This window comes from Lepidochelys kempii, chromosome 2 (genome assembly GCF_965140285.1).
Source record: "Lepidochelys kempii isolate rLepKem1 chromosome 2, rLepKem1.hap1, whole genome shotgun sequence".
Lineage (NCBI taxonomy): Eukaryota > Metazoa > Chordata > Testudines > Cheloniidae > Lepidochelys > Lepidochelys kempii.
The window spans coordinates 234,528,880-234,549,936 of NC_136381.1; the positions used below are offsets into that span (position 1 = coordinate 234,528,880).

A 21,057-nucleotide genomic window follows, 5' to 3' on the forward strand; every position below is an offset into this window, starting at 1 on the left:
TGTGCTAAAAGATGGAAGGTAGTCACAGAAGGGTAAATAGCACCTACATTTCTGTCTCAGTCAATATCTGTTTTTGTGTATAGGTCAACAAAAGGAACACTATTGTATTGACCTATTACTATTTCCTAGTGTTAGATTTGCTGATAAGTATTAAATTGTTTTGAAGCAAAACAGTGATAATTCTGAATTTTCTCTTAATATTTGTGTCCTTCCCGGGGAACAAATTAAAAATCAATCTGTGATGCTCTGTATCTTGGGGGAACACCCTATATCCCCACATTCTTCTTTATAAAATGATTGTGTTGTATCCAATGCAAAGTTCGTTATATTGGGTGTCTTCGGAAGGCTCATGATGCACTGAGCATGATTGTTATAGTGATGTTATAGTAATTTTTACAGCAATGTTATAGTAAGTGTGATAGATTCGGTCACAGAGACCCCCTTGGGACTGTCACCTGACATGACGTTACCTCTGAGCCCGTTTTCCCTGCCAGCTTGGGACTCCAGAACCCTGCCTTGTTCAGCAAGACACGCTAGCCTGCTGCAACACAAACCCAGGTCTGGTCCATGCCCCCAAAAGCTGCAGACTTTAACCAAAAACTGCTCAGCAGGTCACCTATCTCCAGCACCCAGACACCCAGTTCCCAATGGGATCCAAACCCCAAATAAATCCATTTTACTCTGTATAAAGCTTATACAGAGTAAACTCATAAATTGTCCACCCTCTGTAACACTGATAGAGAGATATGCACAGCTGTTTGCTCCTCCAGGTATTAATCACTTACCCTGGGTTTACTAATAAACAAAAGTGATTTTATTAAGTATAAAAAATAGGATTTAAGTGGTTCCAAGTAATAACAGACAGAGCAAAGTAAGTCACCAAGCAAAATAAAGCAAAAAACACGCAAGTCTAAGCCTAATACATTAAGATACTGTTTACAGGTAAAATCTCACCCTCAGAGATGTTCCAATAAGCTTCTTTCACAGACTAGAATCCTTCCTAGTCTGGGCCCAATCCTTTCCTCTGGTACAGTTCTTATTAGTTCCAGCAGACATCTTAGGCAGAAAGCAGAGGTGTTCTCATGACTGGCAGTCCCCTTTGTTCTGTTCCACCCCCTTTTATAGCTTTGGTACAAGGCGGAAATCTTTTGTCTCTCTAGGTCCCCACCCGTCCTAAAAAGGAAAAGTACCAGATTTAAGATGGATTCCAGTATCAGGTGACATGATCACATGTCCTGTGAGACCCCAGCCTCCATTATTCCTGGGCTGGCCTACACGTACACAGGAAGGTTTGTAAGTAAACAGAGCCATTTACAACCAATTGTCCTAGTCAATGGGAGCCATCAAAATTCTAAACCACCATTGATGGCCCACACTTTGCATAATTACAATAGGACCTCAGAGTTATATTTCATATTTCTAGCTTCAGATACAAGAATGATACATACATACAAATAGGAGGAATATATTCAGTAGGTTTTAACCTTTATTATGATACCTTACAAGAGACCTTCTGCATAAAGCAAGTTCCAGTTACATCATATTCAGATTCATAAGCATATTTCCATAAAACATGTGGAGTGCAATGTCACAGTAAGGTCATAGGTTATAATTTCATGTATGGTTATGAGGCTGAAAATGTATCCTCATGGCTTAAAGCAAGCCCAGGCAAAAACTCTCCAAGAACAGAGAGGCAGTTCACACCTCATCAAGGCATGTATGGGACAAACTCAGCCCAGCCTCACAGGTACAAAGGACACTGGCCTAGGCAACAACAAAAGGATCTCTTAGACTCTCGAGTGAGTCACCCCCCTTCCTTTGGTCAGTTTAGAACTGTGATGAGGTAATGCCCTCCTAACTCTGAAGTGTGTGTGTGGGGGGGGGGGCAAAGCCAAGAGGGAAGAAAGGACATGATAAAAGGGAGAGACATTTGCCTTGCTCTCTCTATCTCTTCCACCTACATCTACAGACACCACACCAAGTGACTGAAGCACTGATCAAAGGGGAGAGTCTGGCTGAAGAGCAACCAGCCAGCCTCTGGTGAGAAGCATCTAAGTTTGTAAGGGCACTGAAAGTGTTAAGATCAGCTTAGAATGCATTTTGCTTTTATTTAATTTGACCAAATCTGACTTGTTATGCTTTGACTTATAATCACTTACAATCTATCTTCATAATTAATAAATCTGTTTGTTTATTCTACCTGAAGCAGTGCGTTTGGTTTGAAGCGTGTCAGAGACTCCTGTTGGGATAACAAGCCTGGTACACATCAATTTCTTTGTTAAATTGACAAACTCATATAAGCTTGCAGTGTCCAGCGGGCATAACTGGACACTCCTAGGGTGGTGTCTGGGACCGGAGATATTGGCTAGTTGTCATTCGGTTGCACAATCCAAGGAGCAGCTTACATGCTAGAGGCTGTGCGTGAACAGCCCAGGAGTGGGGGTTCTCACAGTAGAGCAAGGTAAAGCTGGTTCCCAGAATCAAGGATTGGAGTGACCTAGCAGATCACCGGTCCAGATAACACCAGAGGGGAACATCACACCATCCCATTAGTTGTTACAATGTTTTCCATGTTTAAAATGTCCTAGACTCATTTACAAAGAGTTTAATTAACATGTTACCAGCAGTGCATAGGACATTACCTACTGGTAGTTTATGCTGCAGATACTCTATGGCACCAAACCCACAAAGGAACAAAAATATTGTTTTTTTGGATCAAATAATTTTGGGCCTTTTAGTCCAGTATCCTGTCTTTGGACTAGTGGCCACTTCCAGCTGCTTTAGAGGATGCTGTAAACTCCATAACATACCTATGGAGGAAATTTCTTCCTAATCTCAGACAGTTAGTCATTTTTATTTTAGTTAATGTAATTATGGCTATCATTATTATTAATGTAAATGACTAACTGTTTGAATCCTATTAAGCAATTTGCCTCAGTAATATCTTATGCCAGTAATTTCCACAGGTTAATTACACAAAGAATAAAAGACATCATCAGTTGTAACACACAATTGGTATAATTAGTATTAAGATCATTAATTTAAAGTGATACTACTTAAGATTATTAAATCTATAGACAGGACATTGAAGTTATTCACTTTCTGGTATTAGGTTATCTATAACCAAATCCTGAGAGCTGCAGGTTCTTCTTTGAGTCCTTGCTCATGTCCATTTTAATGTAGGCGTTCACACTGCATGCACCGCTGCTGGAAAGTTTTTCCTTCAATGGTATCCATCAGGTCGGCTCTAGTGTCCCCTGGAATCGCGCCCTCATGGCACAATATCTAGGGATCTGCCGCCCCACCACCCCTTCAGTTCCTTCTTTCCGTCCATGTTGGTTGCTGGAACTTCTGTTTGTCCTTGCACTTGCAAATACTCTCGGCAGTCAACATTGTCTGCTTCCTGTATACAGTTAAAAACTTAGTAATTAGTTGTTATGGTTCCGTATTAGTTAGTAGTAATATAGTAGGATCACACTTAATGGGGTTCTCCCCCATCCCTGGCACAGGGGCATGCCTCAGGCTCCGGGGTTCAAGCAGTGTGAAGCTTGCCACAAACCTATGTCTATTAGCGACCCCCTCTCAGCTTGCCTCAAGTACCTACGTGACTGCTGCAGAATTTGTAAAGGGTTCAAACCCTGCATCCAAAAAGAAAGGTACCATAGACAACTCCTCCTGCTGGAGGCGGCTCTCTGTCCAGTCTCACAGCCAAATCATGCCAACTCGGCATTGAGCACCTCTGTCTTGGTGAGAAGTGCACGGGCTTTTCTGAGGGATAGGCACCGCAGGCTGGCCTCTCTGGCACAGAGGAGGAACTCCTCATCTGCGTCCTGGGATTCATGGCACCGCCAAAGTTCTCTGGTGCGGAGATCTACTCCTCATGGAGACACTCAGCACCGATCCCCGTAGCCGGTGCCATGTAAGAAACAACGCAAAATGGACAGGGGACATTCCCCAACTCCAAAGATCAGTGGTTGCAAGGAAATCGGCAGAGCGCGACCCATGCAGAGCCACTCAGAATCAATGGCAGCCAGTCTGTACTGTCAACTCTGGTCCCAGAGAGGGAACCATTGAGTCTGGTGCCATTGGACTCTCCTCCGAGGGAGAGCCATAGGAGCGCAAGACTAGCGCTTCCATCTACGCCAAAGGCATTCCAGGCAGCACGGGACCTGATGTCCCTACTGGTACCTCCATCCCCCACCAGGTGTGAACCGGCACTAGAGGCGAGAGTGGCTACGGCACTGAGACCCCAGATGCTGTCGAAGGGGAAACCAGCGTTGATGCCGCAGCACTGGTCACCCTGCTCCCAATACCACTCACCGGTACCATCTGGCACTGCTCCCCCATGGTCACTGGAAAGTGAATCCTTGCCCCCCAGACTCAGAGCTGGAATCCTATAGCTCCCACAGGAGCCAACACCAGTCCAACCACCAGTATCCAATGGCAGATGTGGGCCAGGGGTTTCCACCAACGGCCCTGCCGGCACAGTGGCAGATGCCTGTGCAATGGTCATTTTGGATTCCTTGGACTTTTCATCAGGCCCAAGGATCTCAGTCGAGGAGGTTGTACTCTGTTGCACCGGAGGGTAGAGCCCCACTACCTCCTCCCGCAGTACAGGAACAGGGCCCAGGTACTGAGCCCGGTACCATACCTCAGGGACCAACACCATGGGATCTGTTAGGTGTTGATGGACAGGAGCAAGGCCCGGAACTGGTCCTCGCATCCTCTTCCTCTTCCCCTGATGAGGCGGTAGCGGGAACCTCGACTGTGCCTGCGCAGGATGATCACAGTGAACACCAAGATCTACTAAGGAAGGTAGCCCAGACCCTTTATGGTCTTGCCACCACATGAGCAGGTTGTGGAGGGCTAGCCAGGAGATACCAAGGATCAGGGGAAAGTGTGGAGAATGGATCACGCCAAATAGTAATGTTTCTCAATGCCTCTGAATCATAGCCTCCATTACTGGACCAGAAGACCATCAATTGTCTCTATATAGTTAGCAGTGGCCTTGTGTTTCAGGGGATTCTGCAGTGTCTGGGCTGCCACTACATCCATGAAGCAGTCAGCTGTGCTGGAGTCAATGAGGGCAGGTAGGTTGGCAATCTTCAGGGATGCCCCAGATATGTGCAACTGGACTGGCACCTGCAAGTGGGGAGCCCTTGGGCAGGGCTCCAGGTGTACTCCAGTCTAGACTGAAGTCTAGGGTTGATACACGGCAGGCAGAGATGGAGTGACCTGACTTTCTGCAGTAAAAGCAGAGGTGGTGCTGGTGTCATCATTCCTTTTCTTTGGGGGTGAGCCATCAATGGACCACCTCCACCTGCACTGGCTCGGTCACAATACCTGGATTGGGGAGTTGCATGACCCCACCTTTTTTCCTCCCTTCTTTCCCGTAACCGATTGTCTATACGGATGGTGAGGCCCAGGAGGGCATCCAGACTCACAGGCATCTCTACCTGGGCTAATTCGTCTTTAACTTCTTGCAGGCCCCACTGGAACTGGTCTATCTGTGCTATCTTGTTCCAGTCTGTATCAGTCGTGACGTGGGTGGAATTGCACAGCACAGGAGGCTATGGTGCCCTGCCCCATCTGATCTTCCTTGGGGCAGTGTCTGCCATTCGAGTTTGGTGCGGATTGTCAAATAGTACTGACATGGCTTGGAAGAAGACTTCCTAGTTCGACAGTACTGGACTGTCACACTCAAACAAGGGGAAGGCTCAGTGTAATGCTTCCCAAGGCAGCAGGCTGCTAACCAGACTCACCTTTGCATGATCAGTAGTATAGGACTAAGGGCTACATCATGAACAGAAGGCGGCACTGGTTTATAAAACCCTGGACTCAGTGGTGATTACCATCAAACTGTTCCAGCAGATGTGTCGGGGAACAGGGCTGCATGAGCTGTGTCTGGAATGCAGCATTCTCAGTACACAACTGTGTCACTTGCTCCTGCAATAGCTGGTTCTTCTAGGCCAGCTGGATGACCTGGGCCTGCAGACCTTGATTGTCCGCCTGAAGGCAGGCACCCCACTCAAGCATGTTCGGTGCTCCTGAAGTATTAGCCAGATCCATTCTGCTGGCAGTAGGCCCACTCCTGTGCCCAAAGTGGTCCATGCAAACAGTCACAATGGAATGTAGGTGGTCTGACTTAGTGGTCAGAGCAGGAGTTGGAGTCAGGCCAGATCAGATACCAAGAGGTGAGAGTCCAAGACAGACCATAAGGCAAACCAGGAGGCAGGTGTCAGGGACGGTCAGGTCACCAGGAGATCTGTAGCACGCAGTAGGAGCAGGTATCATCAGGGAAGCAGTCTAGAGCAGAGAGAACCCAGTTGCATGGACAACTTCCTGTTCCTGTGCTTGGTTTAAAAAGAAGCTGTGGATCAATCTGGACCTCTGCCAATCAGATTCCAGGACTGGAGTTTCTCAGTGACCGGTCCATAAACTGGTACCAGTCCCTGATATCTCCCTGATACAGTTTAGGAATGAACCAAGCCGGTCCCTGGAATCAAAAAGGTTGAGAAAAACTGCTATAGATGAACTACAATAGGGTGGGTGCACAACTGGTTGACAGGCCATACGCAAACAATAATTATGAATGGTTTGCTATCAGACTGGTAGGTAGTGTTTAGTGGGGTCCCTCAGAGGTCAGTCCTGAGTCCAGTACTATTAAATATTTTCATTAGTGACTTCTTGGATAATGGAGAGGAGAGTATGCTTATAACATCTGTAGATAACACAATGCTGGGAGAGGTTCCAAGCACTTTGAAGTCAAAATGACCTTGACAAACTGGAAAATTGGTCTGAATTCAACAAGATGAAATTCAGTAAAGACAAATGCAAAGTATTACACCTAGGAAGGAAAAGTCAAATTCACGACAACAAAATGAAGAAAATGGTTAGGTGGTACTACTCCTGAAAAGGATCTGGGGATTACAATGGATCACAAATTGAACATGAGTCAACAGTGTGAAAAAAGTAGGTGCAGAAAAGGGTGTATCATTCTGGGATGTATTAACAAGAGTGTTGTATATAAGACACGGGAGGTAATCAACCGGCTCTACTTGGGCATTAGTGATGCTTCAACTGGAGTACTGTGTCACAGTCTGGGTGCCACACTTTAGGAAAGATGTGGACAAATTAGAGATTATCCAGAGGACAGCAACAAAAATAATAAAAGGTTTAGAAAACTTGATCTATGAGGAAAGGTTAAAAAAACTGGATGTTTAGTCTTGAGAAAAGAAGATTGAGGGGGGACCTGATAACAATCTTCAAATATATTAAAGGCTGTTATAAGGGCTGAAAGTAGGACAAGAAGCAATGGGCTTAATCTGCAGCAAGGAAGATATAGGTTAAATATTAGGAAAAACGTTCTAGCTATAAGGGTAGTTAAGCTTTGGAATAGGCTTTCCAAGGAAGGTTGTGGAATCTCCTTCATTGGAGGTTTTTAAGAACAGGTTGGACAAACACCTGTCTAGGTTTACTTGGTCCTGCCTCAGCATCGGGAACTGGACTTGACTTCTCGAAGTCCCTTCTAGGCCTACATTTCTATGATTCTATATGTCCATAATATGCACCATACAAGTCTGGCTTCTTCAGATCTTTATAAGAATGTTAGCATCCTCTTTCTTTTCAAACATTTCTCAGTGTTATCAGCAAATCCATCTCTCACAATAGAAATGTGGCAAAGAGTCCTGTGGCACCTTATAGACTAACAGACGTATTAGAGCATGAGCGTTCATGGGTGAATACCCACTTTGTCGGATGCATGTGCAGAAATGTGCAGGCTCTTGCACTGATCAACCACTGACGTCACAAGGCTGTCTTCAGCAGATATATTTATAACATTTCCCACCTTTGAGCTCTGATCGGCTCCGCTATAAGGTGAGTAAACAGGAAGTGTCTTGCCTACAATGAAAACATCTTATACTGCTTCAGAAATAAATATAGAGCATGTCTAGTAACTGCCACATCCTATTTCTGGATGTTTCAGAGCAAACTGATCTGCCCTGCTCTCTACACATGTGCTGAGACACAACATCACAATGTTTTAAGTCAGCTGAAAATATTTTTGTTGTGCCTATCAGATTGTGTTCTCACACTGTTGTGGATATCACAATAATGGACTCAATATTACTATCATGATGTACGAAAGGTTTAAACACAACAAATGCTGTGTGTGTAAGTTAAATTTTTCTGGGATAAGATAAAGTTTCTATCTTGTGTGGTTAATGAGCTGGTAGAGGTTGAAATCAAAGAGAAATCTTTAGAGGTAAAGCACCAAAACATATATGAATCAGTTAATTCTAGTAGAACAAGTAGACCACTTTATTTGCATTGCTTATAGAAGGGATCATTAGACAGCTAGGCCAACACCCTCTGTGTGCACAACAGGATCTACCATGACATTATCAGGCCTTTATTCTCCCCCCCATGAAAGGTGTCCTGACCAGCTTAGAACAGAAAGAAGGAGCAAGATCACCTTAAATTTTAATCTTACACCATTTATTGAAATTTTGTTATTCCAAAATTGATATCTATGAAATACTGCAAAGGCTTTTCTACAGGAAAAGTTCAGCTGAGTGCTCCATAACATCACTCCTTTGGACTTAAAATATCAAACAGGGGATACACATGGACTACACACAATTTTAAAAATGTTCAAAACAGGTCAAAGATCTGATGATTAATAGTGTTGGGGAAGGATTTCTGCAATCTTCTATGGTTGCCCCAGCTGTTGTTGACAAAACTAAGGCCATCTAACTCTGCATCCACACAGGGGTTTACAACACTGTAATATATGTGCATTAACATCACACTTTCAGTGTCACACAATCTAGACAAGCACTTAATAAAGGAAACGGAGGGTGGAAAAGCCTCTGTTAATTCCTTTAATTTAAAATGCTTTAACTGGTTTTCCATGACACCTACACAAATAGGGGCAGCACACATTCACACATAAAAACATCTTACGGTGAAGGAGCAGCGTTAGCCACACAATCAGTATCAGAGTTGTCAAGCTATGAATAATAATGGTTCATTTGACATTTGAGTCCGTGTTATAGTCTGTCCTCAGTGTTAAGAAAATATGTTTTTTTCTGTGGGATAACTATTTGCTATCCCCCTGTAAAAACATGTGGAGACAAGGCACTTTAGTTTCACCAAATGGCAACCAATGCAAAAGAGTAACAGAATAATTCATTTTAAAAAATCCTTGATTTTGGCAGTACAGAACAGTACACTTGTCAGAATGAAGAACTTCACTGAAATGTATCATAACAAAATATGTAACATACATAAAATTAAAATATGAAATTAGTATAAACAATTCAGTAGAAAAAAATCAGCATGTATGTATGCTACAAATGAAGTGACAGAAGAGTAAAGCATGCTCTTCAGTGTTTGCAGGATGAGGAATTACTTGCAGAAATAAGGATTTTAAATAAGTTTTCACTTACAAAGAGCAGCGGAACCATGTTACTGGAAGTCAAAAATGATACTGAATGTTATAGGAACATACAACCTCTTTAAATATATGGATTCTTTGGGAGAGGTAACAGCAAAAGTATGAAGCTAGCATGCCCTAAAGACTCAGGAACAAAAAGAGAAATTTAAAAAACCAGATGTATTTATTTATGTATTTTAAATTTCAGAACTTTTGGGTATATAACTCAAGACTGTTGAATACTTGTGGTTGTCAATCTATCTTGGGGGTGTATATCTGTATTTAGTAAAAAAAAAAAAAAAAAAAAAGTAGAAATTTGCCTTTGAGAAGGATTTCACAAAAGATAAAAACCTGGCCTTAAGGGCACGATGCTAAAGGTACTGAGGCAACTAGGGAGATTTTCAAAAGCATCAAGGTGCTTTCAACCTTTACAAATCTGGCCTGTAGTGACTATTTGGGAACCAAGTTCAACACACAAGTGGTGACATGTGAAAAAAGCAAAAGGGTGCTGGCTAGCGAGGCAAAATAACCATTGACAAAGGCAATCCCTATTGGTGAATCACAAGAAACTAAGTTTTGACACCAAATCAGGAAATCAGTCATCCTTAATGTCACATGACACCATAGAATAAATTTGTACATTAAATATGCAAAAAAAAATTAGAATTAAAAACTAACATATCCCAATACAAACAGGAAGCGGTACTAGAAACAGTGTGAGCCGTGATTGCTGAAGCTACTAGCAACTATTAATATTAATGTCCATTTATTCTTTTACGTAGAGACTGTCCAGTTTGACCAATGTACATGGCAGAGGGGCATTGCTGGCACATGATGGCATATATCACATTGGTGGATGTGCAGGTATACGAGCCTCTGATAGTGTGGCTGATGTTATTAGGCCCTGTGATGGTGTCCCCTGAACAGATATGTGGGCACAATTGGCAACGGGCTTTGTTGCAAGGATAAGTTCCTGGGTTAGGGGTTCTGTTGTGTGGTATGTAGTTGTTGGTGAGTATTTGCTTCAGGTTGCGGGGCTGTCTGTAGGCAAGGACTGGCCTGTCTCCCAAGATTTGTGAGAGTGTTGGGTCATCCTTCAGGATAGGTTGTAGATCCTTAATAATGCGTTGGAGGGGTTTTAGTTGGGGGCTGAAGGTGACGGCTAGTGGCGTTCTGTTATTTTCTTTGTTAGGCCTGTCCTGTAGTAGGTAACTTCTGGGAACTCTTCTGGCTCTATCAATCTGTTTCTTTACTTCTGCAGGTGGGTATTGTAGTTGTAAGAAAGCTTGACAGAGATCTTGTAGGTGTTTGTCTCTGTCTGAGGGGTTGGAGCAAATGCGGTTGTATCGCAGAGCTTGGCTGTAGACGATGGATCGTGTGGTGTGGTCCAGGTGAAAGCTGGAGGCATGCAGGTAGGAATAGCGGTCAGTAGGTTTCTGGTATAGGGTGGTGTTTATGTGACCATTGTTTGTTAGCACTGTAGTGTCCAGGAAGTGGATCTCTTGTGTGGACTGGACCAGGCTGAGGTTGGTGGTGGGATGGAAATTGTTGAAATCATGGTGGAATTCCTCAAGGGCTTCTTTTCCATGGGTCCAGATGATGAAGATGTCATCAATATAGCGCAAGTAGAGTAGGGGCTTTAGGGGACGAGAGCTGAGAAAGCGTTGTTCTAAATCAGCCATAAAAATGTTGGCATACTGTGGGGCCATGCGGGTACCCATAGCAGTGCCGCTGATCTGAAGGTATACATTGTCCCCAAATGTGAAATAGTTATGGGTAAGGACAAAGTCACAAAGTTCAGCCACCAGGTTAGCCGTGACATTATCGGGGATAGTGTTCCTAACACCATCACAGGGCCTAATAACATCAGCCACACTATCAGAGGCTCGTATACCTGCACATCCACCAATGTGATATATGCCATCATGTGCCAGCAATGCCCCTCTGCCATGTACATTGGTCAAACTGGACAGTCTCTACGTAAAAGAATAAATGGACACAAATCAGATGTCAAGAATTATAACATTCATAAACCAGTCGGAGAACACTTCAATCTCTCTGGTCACGCAATCACAGACATGAAGGTCGCTATCTTAAAACAAAAAAACTTCAAATCCAGACTCCAGCGAGAAACTGCTGAATTGGAATTCATTTGCAAATTGGATACTATTAATTTAGGCTTAAATAGAGACTGGGAGTGGCTAAGTCATTATGCAAGGTAGCCTATTTCCTCTTGTTTTTTCCTACCCCCCCCCCCCACATGTTCTGGTTTAACTTGGATTTAAACTTGGAGAGTGGTCAGTTTGGATGAGCTATTACCAGCAGGAGAGTGAGTTTGTGTGCGTATGGGGGTGGGGGGGATGTGAGAAAACCTGGATTTGTGCTGGAAATGGCCCACCTTAATTATGCACATTGTAGGGAGAATGGTCACTTTGGATGAGCTATTACCAGCAGGATAGTGAGTTTGTGTGTGTGGTTTTTGGGAGGGGGGTGAGGGGGTGAGAGAACCTGGATTTGTGCAGGAAATGGCCCAACTTTATTATCATGCACATTGTGTAAAGAGTTGTCACTTTGGATGGGCTATCACCAGCAGGAGAGTGAATTTGTGTGGGGGGGGGGGGGTGGAGGGTGAGAAAACCTGGATTTGTGCTGGAAATGGCCCATCTATACTTTAGATAAGCTATTACCAGCTGCACAATGGGGTGGGAGGAGGTATTTTTTCATATTCTCTGTGTATATATAAAGTCTGCTGCAGTTTCCACGGGCATGCATCTGATGAAGTGAGCTGTAGCTCACGAAAGCTTATGCTCTAATAAATTGGTTAGTCTCTAAGGTGCCACAAGTACTCCTTTTCTTTCTGCGAAGCTTCCCTTAGCAGCTCAATACATCCTATCAGAGAGGGAGGGACGAGCTGCCGGGCAGGCGGCGCGCCTTGCAGCACAGCCCTGGGCCGTGGGCGCGCAGCTGCGCCGTCCTGTGGAGGGGGAAGCGGCTGGCTCACCGCATCTGGGTCACTTTCACCCGCTCGCCCCCCACCTCCCTGGCAGGGGATTTCCCCTCTGCCCTCGTCTCAGCCCCGGCTCCTACCCCCAGCCCTGGTTTTACCGCTCAGCCCCGCTCCCTCCCCTTCCCTGCGCAGCCCCAGCTTCGGGAGCAGCGTCGCTGGGCGGCCCCAGGGCCCGCGCTTTGAAACCTCCCAGCGGCTGGGGCAGGGAGCCGGGCCTCCTCCCAAAGGGGCTGCATATGGGGGGAGCGATCGCTCCCCCCCGCCACTTAATGCACCGGACTCAGACCCGTCCTCGTGCGCCGCTAACCGCAGCATCAGCTGCCAGCCCCAGGCAACCCGACCCGCGACGCGAGATACGACCCCGCGACACGGTCGCGTGCGCATGCGCCACAAGCCTCGGCGCTGCCTCCTCCCTCCCTCTGTCGCCAGAGGGAGCCCCGGGAGCGTGCGCCGCGGGCACGTTCGGCGTTCCCTAGCAACCGGCAAACAACAGCGAGGCGGGGGAGAGCGCTGGCGATAGGCCCCGGCGGCACCCCTGGGCAGTGGGCACCCCTCGCCGCGGGTGAGTGGCACGTTCCCCGCGGGGCTGGGCGAGCCGGCGTGGTGGGGAGAGGGGGGTGTCTGTCTGTCTGTCTGTCTGTCTGTCGGGGTGGGGGAGAGTGGCCGACACCGCTCGTGTGTGTCATGTGTGGGGGAGGTGTAATGTCTGTCTGTCTGCCCGCCTCAGTCCTGCCCTTGCCGTGTCTCTGCCTGCATTGCTGTCCCTTAAGCGAATAATTTTCCAGTCTTCATTAGTAGTTCTCAACAAGTGGTCTATCATGTTAGCAGCTGGCACTTCAGGCTTCTGGGACTGGTACTCTAAATTGCCTCTTTCTGGATCCAGTCCAAATCCTGCTGAAGTCAATAGGAGTTCTTTCTGTTCTCTTGTCTTTAAGGGGAGCTAGATCAGACCCTTAATGGTGAACTCTAGTAACCTGTTTCAGAGTCGCAGCTGTTAGTCTGTATCCGCAAAAAGAAAAGGAGGACTTGTGGCACCTTAGAGACTAACCAATTTATTAGAGCATAAGCTTTCGTGAGCTACAGCATTCGATGAAGTGAGCTGTAGCTAATGAAAGCTTATGCTCAAATAAATTGGGAGTCTCTAAGGTGCCACAAGTACTCCTTTTCTTTTTTTTTAGTAACCTGGAGTCTCTGCCTGCTTCCCATTCATTTGTGGCTACTCTGTTCTCTTGGGTGGCTTGTGGTCATGTGTGAACTCCAGGCATTCAAAAATCAAGGGTCAAAGTCGCCTAAAAATGAGTCTTTAAAATATTAATTTTACATTATTTTTATTTTCCTTCTGGCTTTTGAACTTTTAGAGTTCCCATTTTCAAGCTTTTCTCCACAACCACGAGGGATAGAAATTACTTTAAAAATAAAATAAAAGCTGAGATTCTCAGATACTCACATGACTCCAGTAGAAAGGGCTTTAAGAAAAACACCAAATGTTGCAATACTTGTGATAAAATCTTAAGAGTTGGCAACTTTGTGAAAAACTGTGAGAACGTACACAACTGAAATGGGAACCAAGAGGCACTGTTTGTTACCATCAGGATCATAGTTTAGTAAACTGGCACAGCTGCCTGAAAAGTTAGGAACCTCTGATTTATATGACCCTTTAAAATGGCTTGCTTGTGAGGTAGTGGCAGACACTCCTTGACTTGAGTATTAAAAATATCCTGCTGCTAATGTACAGAAAGTGATTGCATAACTGCCACGTCTCATTTATTTTAGATTCATATTAAAGCAGGTCTTCTTCAAGTCTCTCTCTCTTGGGATGAGGGATTTTGCTGTGTGTCTCAACGTGACATTTAAAATCTCACACGTAATTTTTAAAAATCTCCCTCATTCAAATTGTCACAGCTTGGATTCTCCAAGGATATATACTAGGTCTGGTGTTATGTAATATGTTAGTTAATTATTTGGAAAAGGGAGAGAACAGTGAGATGGCAAAATTTGGAGATGAGACAAAATTATTTAGTTTTATCAAGATTTAAGAAGATTGTGAGGAACTCCTGAGTGACATAACAAAGCTAGGTGAAGGGCTGCTCTATGGCAGGTGGAAGTCATTGTTGATAAATGCAAGGTAATGCACACTGGAAGAAATAGTTTGAACTTTGCAGTCACATTAATGTGTTCTAAATTATCTGTAACCACTCGGGGAAACGACTTATTAACGTTGTGGACAGCTCGATGAAAACTTCCGCTCAAGGAACTTGGTAGAACCTAAAATTTTATGATGCCATGTTAGAAGCCATTAGTACAAAGGAAACTGGAATGCTGTATTCATTTCTGGTCATCATATCTGAAAAAGATATAACAGACATTGAAGGAGGTGAAAGACAGCCAACAAATATGATTAGAGGCTTGGAAAGACTGCTAAATGAAGAGATTTGGGGTGGGGTGGGGAAGGCCTGTTTTGAGAGGTGACAGTTCAGAGAGAACAATAAAGAAGGATATAAATAAAATGAATAGTGTATAGAAAAGATAAATCAAGTACATATATTTACTCAGCCTTAAAATACAAGAAAAAGGGAATGGTCTATGAAATTGAAAAGCAACAAATTTAAAACTAATGAAATCATGTTTACATAATACATACTTGACTTGTGGAACTCGTTGCCACAACATATCATGGAGGCTCAGAATAGAATAGAATGAAAAAAGGGAATAAACATTTCTATAGCTAATAAGAACATCCACAATTGTGTTAGATTAAAAAAACTGTTAGAGATAGAAACCCTCATGCTTCAAGGAATTAGCAAACCACTAACAGTTGCAAGTTCGGAAGACTGATCTGAGGGCAGGTTTCATGCAACTTCATCTGAAGTATTTGGTACATGCCACTGTGAGAGGCAGGATACTAGACTCCATGGACCTGTTGTGATCCAGTATGGAAATTTTTCTGTGCCTAACAAACCCTGTTGCTGTTTTCTTTTTCTCTCATTTCTACCCATTAATTCAATTTCTTCATTTATTAATCACATATTATGCTTTATACTATACAAAACAGAGAAAGACACCATTTTTGCCTCAAATAGCCTACAGTCTTAATAGGACATGACTTGAATGTTTTCAGCTGCACATGGACAGGGTTTGAGTGACTCACCTACTAGTCTCTGTGTCCTCGTGATAAACATTTTATTTTGAGTTTTTCTGAAAATAAAATGTAATAGTTCAGTACTTTTTTAATATACTATTTTTGTCACAGGATGAGTGGCATAGAAGGTTGCTAAAGGGCATACAGATCCTTGTGCATCTAGGATGCCTGCTCAGATTTGAGCCCAATGTGTGGTTTCTGAGGCCAAGGCCCAGATTGGTGTCATTGGCTGTTTTGTTGATTTATCTGAAACGAATTGGTAGACAAGATTCATTCTTAGTGAAAAAATGTCACAATAGAAAATCCTTGCAATTGGTACCCAATTGATGGTTTCAAAATCCAAGGGTTCAGTGAGGATGAAGACTGAAATACCCTCTCACCAAGTGCTTTGAGGGGCTCTCTTCAGAAGAGGTCTAAAGTATGTTTGGGGAGCAACATGGAAAAAGGTAACCCTACCAATCACTGTTAGTATTGCCAACTCCTGTGATTTTTATCACAAGTCTTATGATATTTGTGTATTTTTAAGACCCCAGATCCTGGAGTCATGTGAGAATCTCAGCTTCCATGAAAAAATAAGTAAGTTTCTAGCCCTTATGGTTGTGATGAAAAGCTTGAAAATATTATTCAAGTGGACACTAAAGGTTCAAAAATCAGAAGGCAAATAAAAAGAACTGTGTGGTAGGATTTACAGATGATCCCACACAGAGATTAAGGAAGGGAAGGAGCAGTACTGTCTCAAGAGGGCCCCCATCCCCAGAACCTACAGCAACATGCTTTCAATTGGAGCAGAGTGAAGGAGTTGCTGTCTGAAGGGAGGAAGCCAGTTTGAATGAAGAGAGAGTGAGGGCCTGGTGTACTGGGTTTGGGAGGTTTGTTCATACATAGGGGACAGGATGTAAGAAAGTTCAATGATGGGAGTTGGAGAAGGAAAGAAAGGGAGTTGCAGGGTGGGCATTACTGTTGGAGCAGTATGAAATGAGACCTGAGATGTAGGCTGGGCACAGTTATACAGTGCCTTGGTGGTAAAGATGAGAAGTTTAAACTTGTTTTGGTAGGCTAGGCTGTAGTAATCAAGGCAGGAGATGACAAGCATTTTAGCTGTTGGGACAGAAAGAAAGGGTTGGATTTCTATAATGGAGAAGAAATACCTAGACTTTATCTAGTCTAATTAGTTTTCATTTTAATTAAGTCAAACTAATTAACATTTTGAAGAAAAATAATACATTTCTGGGTCCTTCTTAGGAAAAACTTGAAGCTGGTGGCAAAGGTTGCAGTAACACAGCCACAAGCTCTCCTAGAGAAGGGCACTGTCAGCTCCAGAAGTGGATCAAGTGATAAATAACTGCTCAGAAGTTATCCTTACATTCTTCTCTCTCTACCCCATCTCCACAGGAAGTAATTGCCCCCAGAACTGACCTCTGATTTCTTGACAAAGAGGTAAGTTCCACATCTGGCAGTGCTTTTTTCTTATTCCTTTGCTTTGTCTCACAGCTCACTGCTGCTCAGGGCTTGCAGGGTCTTAGGCTGTTCCTTCTGTCATTTGAGTTTTAGATAATGGGTGAAGGGAAGCACTGGAGCCAGTTAGTAGCTTTGTAAGTGCAAATATCTGATCCCACCATGGTGTAAGTTTTTGTTTGTGGATACAAACTGACGTGTTTGGGTTTGGGAGTAGAAGTAGACATCTGGTACTGTATAGGAACAGTTAGGATTTGAGAGTGTGTTTGAACACTGCAAATTTCAATGGATCTTTTCACATTTTTCAGAGCAAGTTTTACAGACTATTTTCCTTACAGTTCACTTGTCATCCATCACTCTGCTATGAATTAGTGGAAAGGAAAACTATTTCTTCACACTCATTTAATCCTCAAATTTATTGGGGAATGATGCATTGAAAATTCACTTGTACTATGTGTTACTCCTCAGTATAAAAAAGCCAGTTGTCATAGAATATTAATTTTATACTTGACTAAGTTATTAAAAGCCCTTTTTATGCCCTTAATTCTTTGATCTCAAGTAATTTAGGAAAAGTGTAGGACTTGTGATGGTAACAGCTTTTAGAATGAGAGAGCAATTTTCTGCATCACTGTGGTTAAAAGATCCTTTACTAGGTTCTCAAATTCAAATTGGTGATACTGCTTTTTTATTAATATAGAGTTCCATCTTTAAAAGGGACATATTGACAAGTAGTTTAGACCCAAAATTTGGCCACAATTAAAGTTATAATCTCACGGGAAGGGTGTCTGTATTCTAAATATTTAATTGAATAATTAAATTAATTAATAAAATAATTAAAATACATTCATTTTCAAGCTTTTAAAATAACATTAGAAACAATGGAGAATAAAAAATAGTAAGACTGTTAAAGAACAGGAGTGTATTCTCTTTCAGTTAGATGTGTTGCATTTTCCTTTCATTCTAACCTTAAAAGGACCTTACTACATAAACCAGTTAGGCAAACTACTTTACAGACTATAAAAAGCTACTGAGTAAGCACATGAGAACAAGGCACTGTATTTTCAGCTGGGGAAAGTTTGTTGAATTTTGCATATACTTAAAACTGGAATACAGTTTTTTTAGTCCAGGGGCTGAGCAGTGGAAATTGGCAGAAACTGCACTTCTCACTATTACTTGTTTTTTGGTGTAGCTACTTCCCTTAGCTAACAGTTGACTAAAATGTAAAATCCCTCATTTGTCTTTATGAAGCCGTGATATCACAGGTATGGTGATGAGAGAATGAAACAAAGGTTGGTTGAGTGGGTGCAAGGGTTAGTCAGAATGCAAAGAAAAGCAAAGGGGAAAATAGCTGACAGTTATAGCAACAGGAATGGAAAACAACCTCTGAAATAAATTCACACTACAGCATTTTGTGTGGAAAATCCTGTGCCTTAAGACTGCTCTACTTTATGCCAGCTGCCTGCAGTCCCCAGGACTTGTTCTGGAAGGCAGGGGATCACCAGGACATAAGATATCCCAGCCTTGCGACCTTTCCTCCATCCATGCTTCCTTCATTCCAACAACGCTACACCACCGGAGGACTCTCCACAGTATGGGGAGTCCTTCTGAAACCAAATCTGCCTGGTTTAGGTTGATATACCCTACCAGAGAATCTGTCTGCAAATATCATCAGAAACAATTTAAAAAACATTCAAAATAAGGTAAAGTGTTAGACTGTAATCTCATATGATAGGAATCTATCTATGTGTGTGGAATTCTTAGCCTTTATCAGGAGCAAGAAGGTACAGGAGGGAAAGTTGAAAGGGGTCAGGAAGAATGAGGATCAGAAGCAGACAGTTGTGTTGTGGACATATATGGCTGAGGGCATTAGGAAGTCAGAGCCCAAGAATATGCATGCTATGTTATTATTGAGAAATAGCCATATGGTCAATATGCAGATTGACCATCCAGTCAGCAAGCAACAGGGATCTGCATTACTGAGGAATAGCCATTAGAACTGGCTGGGAAATTGAAAATTGTCATGGGGCAGGAAAACATGCTGTTGAAAAACTTCCTTTGTTCTGCAGCAGGATGAGCCTGAGACCTCTTGAAATTTATTGTGGAGAGTAACATTCCCGCCCCCAGAATAGCCTGGTGGTTATGGTACCCAAAGGGCATGCAAGAGACATGGGGGATTTAGGCTCAGCTCCCTGCTTTGCCTGATTGAATGCTCTACCCAACAAGCTATTATAGCGTGGGTCTCTCAGGTGCTGGAGCTGCTCCCCTTTTTATAAATTATTAAATATTCATTGGGCCAGAATAAAAGCAATAGACTCTGTGGCCCTATAGTTAGGGAATACACCTGTGGCTTGGGAGGCTTGGGTTCAAGTCTCTGCTCTAAATCAGGCAGAGTAAGGACTTAAACTTAGTTCTCCCAATTTTTTGTATCCCAGGTGAGTGCCATAACCGCCAGGCTCTTGGTGATGGGCTCACTGTTAGCAGGAATTCCATCCTGGATCTGAGAAACCTTCCTGAAAAAGGATTTTGTCATTACTCCCCCTTTAACTGGAAGAGTTTGAAGTTTTGACAAATTGGCACTTTTAGATGAAAAGCTGTCTTGTCTGAAAATTCCTGACCAGCTCTAAAAATTGTGGGTCGATATCTTTTCCACCTCTATTCACCCCAATTGACTGAGACAATTCAATATAAAATTCACATTTTTTTAATTAGCAGAAAGTGGCCACTAAACAAAGGGAGCTTTTTGGTAACTAAACTGATGATACTATTTGATGACAGAATGTACTGAAACCCAGGATAGTCACTGTAGTGGTGAAGTAACTGTCTGTGTAGGGTAATTAAGCTCCTGAAGTGAGGCCAAAGGCTGTTAGCCCACTGAATATACGATTCCTTCATACTAAAGCTCATTCATATGGATCATACTGCTTTTTAACATTATCAAGGACCCAAAAACTCTCTGAATAGTGTAGGGAAGTGCAGCATTACTTGCATATTCATCTGCATTCTGAGTAAAATCCCATGATAAAATTATAAGTACTTGATTCTTCACTGCCTTGAACCTTGTGTAATTATCGATCTCTGTATAAAGTGAATGAAAACACTGTCAAGTCAGAATTGAAGTATGTTACACTCACTTTTCACAGATGCATATGACTACACAAGGTAGAAGGCAGCGGAGAAACAGGCTCTGGAGTTTTATTAAATAATTTGTTCTGTCGTCTTTTCCCTTTCTGCTTCCAGGGGCTAATCTGCCCTTATCAACAGTCAAAGAGTGTTGTTATTCCACTGCTTGTAAATGCCAGAGTGTCTTCATAGAGTTGTCTGTCTATATTTGTATGGGTAATTACTGCAACCATCCATGGAAAAATACATTTATGCAACTAAACGCCCATTTTCATGTACAGTTGTAATAAATGGGTGCACAGTTTTGTGCATGCTTGTGAACCTAAACCTACAGAAAAGTTAATCCTTAATATATTTCCTATATGGAAACAACAACTACCACTACAACCTGACCTTGTAGTATCACATTGCCTTCCAATCTCGTATCTCTTTCTTCATCACTTTTCAGAGGTATATTGAGTTGGCATTTAAGCTTCTCCAGGTGTGATCAAGTGTTAAGAAGTTTGTTCTGTGGCACAAATATAATATTGCTGCCTTTGAGGGATGACTTTCAGCCAAAGAAATTACTATTGCTCCGTGCAAAAGAGTCCTCTAAGATTTGTCTAGACTGGCTAGGTAGGTCAAACAGGTGGGAGAGCCTGTCTTAAAAGCTTCTGTACAACATCCCTGGTGAACTAGGTCCTAAGACACACAACATCACTTGTTTGTTTATTAACTGCTTTTGTTTTTTTGTTTGTTTTTAGAATGGGTAAAAAAGTAAAGAAGGAAGTGGAGCCTCCTCCCAAGGATGTGGTAAGTTTATAAAATGCTATGTGCTGTGAAATGAACATATTACACAATTATAGGCTCCAATCATACCCTTCTTGCATAGTCCCTTACTCCCACTAACTTCCGCAT

General features: G+C 43.0%; 1 protein-coding gene across 4 annotated transcripts in view; it reads left to right on the plus strand.

Moving 5' to 3' along the window:
- The first annotated feature begins 12,917 nt into the window (after positions 1-12,917).
- The window catches only part of ARMC3 (armadillo repeat containing 3), a 113,153-nt gene continuing 105,013 nt past the window's right edge, over positions 12,918-21,057 (plus strand). For 2 of the 4 annotated variants that reach the window (XM_073334228.1, XM_073334233.1), the window contains exons 1-3: positions 12,924-13,008; positions 16,978-17,022; positions 20,904-20,952. In XM_073334228.1, the coding sequence (XP_073190329.1) occupies positions 20,905-20,952 (48 nt within the window). In that variant the 5' untranslated portion in view covers positions 12,924-13,008; positions 16,978-17,022; position 20,904. Of the gene's footprint in view, positions 13,009-16,111; positions 16,162-16,827; positions 17,023-20,903; positions 20,953-21,057 lie in introns of all 4 variants that reach the window. The other 2 variants (XM_073334229.1, XM_073334230.1) reach the window with 2 other exon arrangements.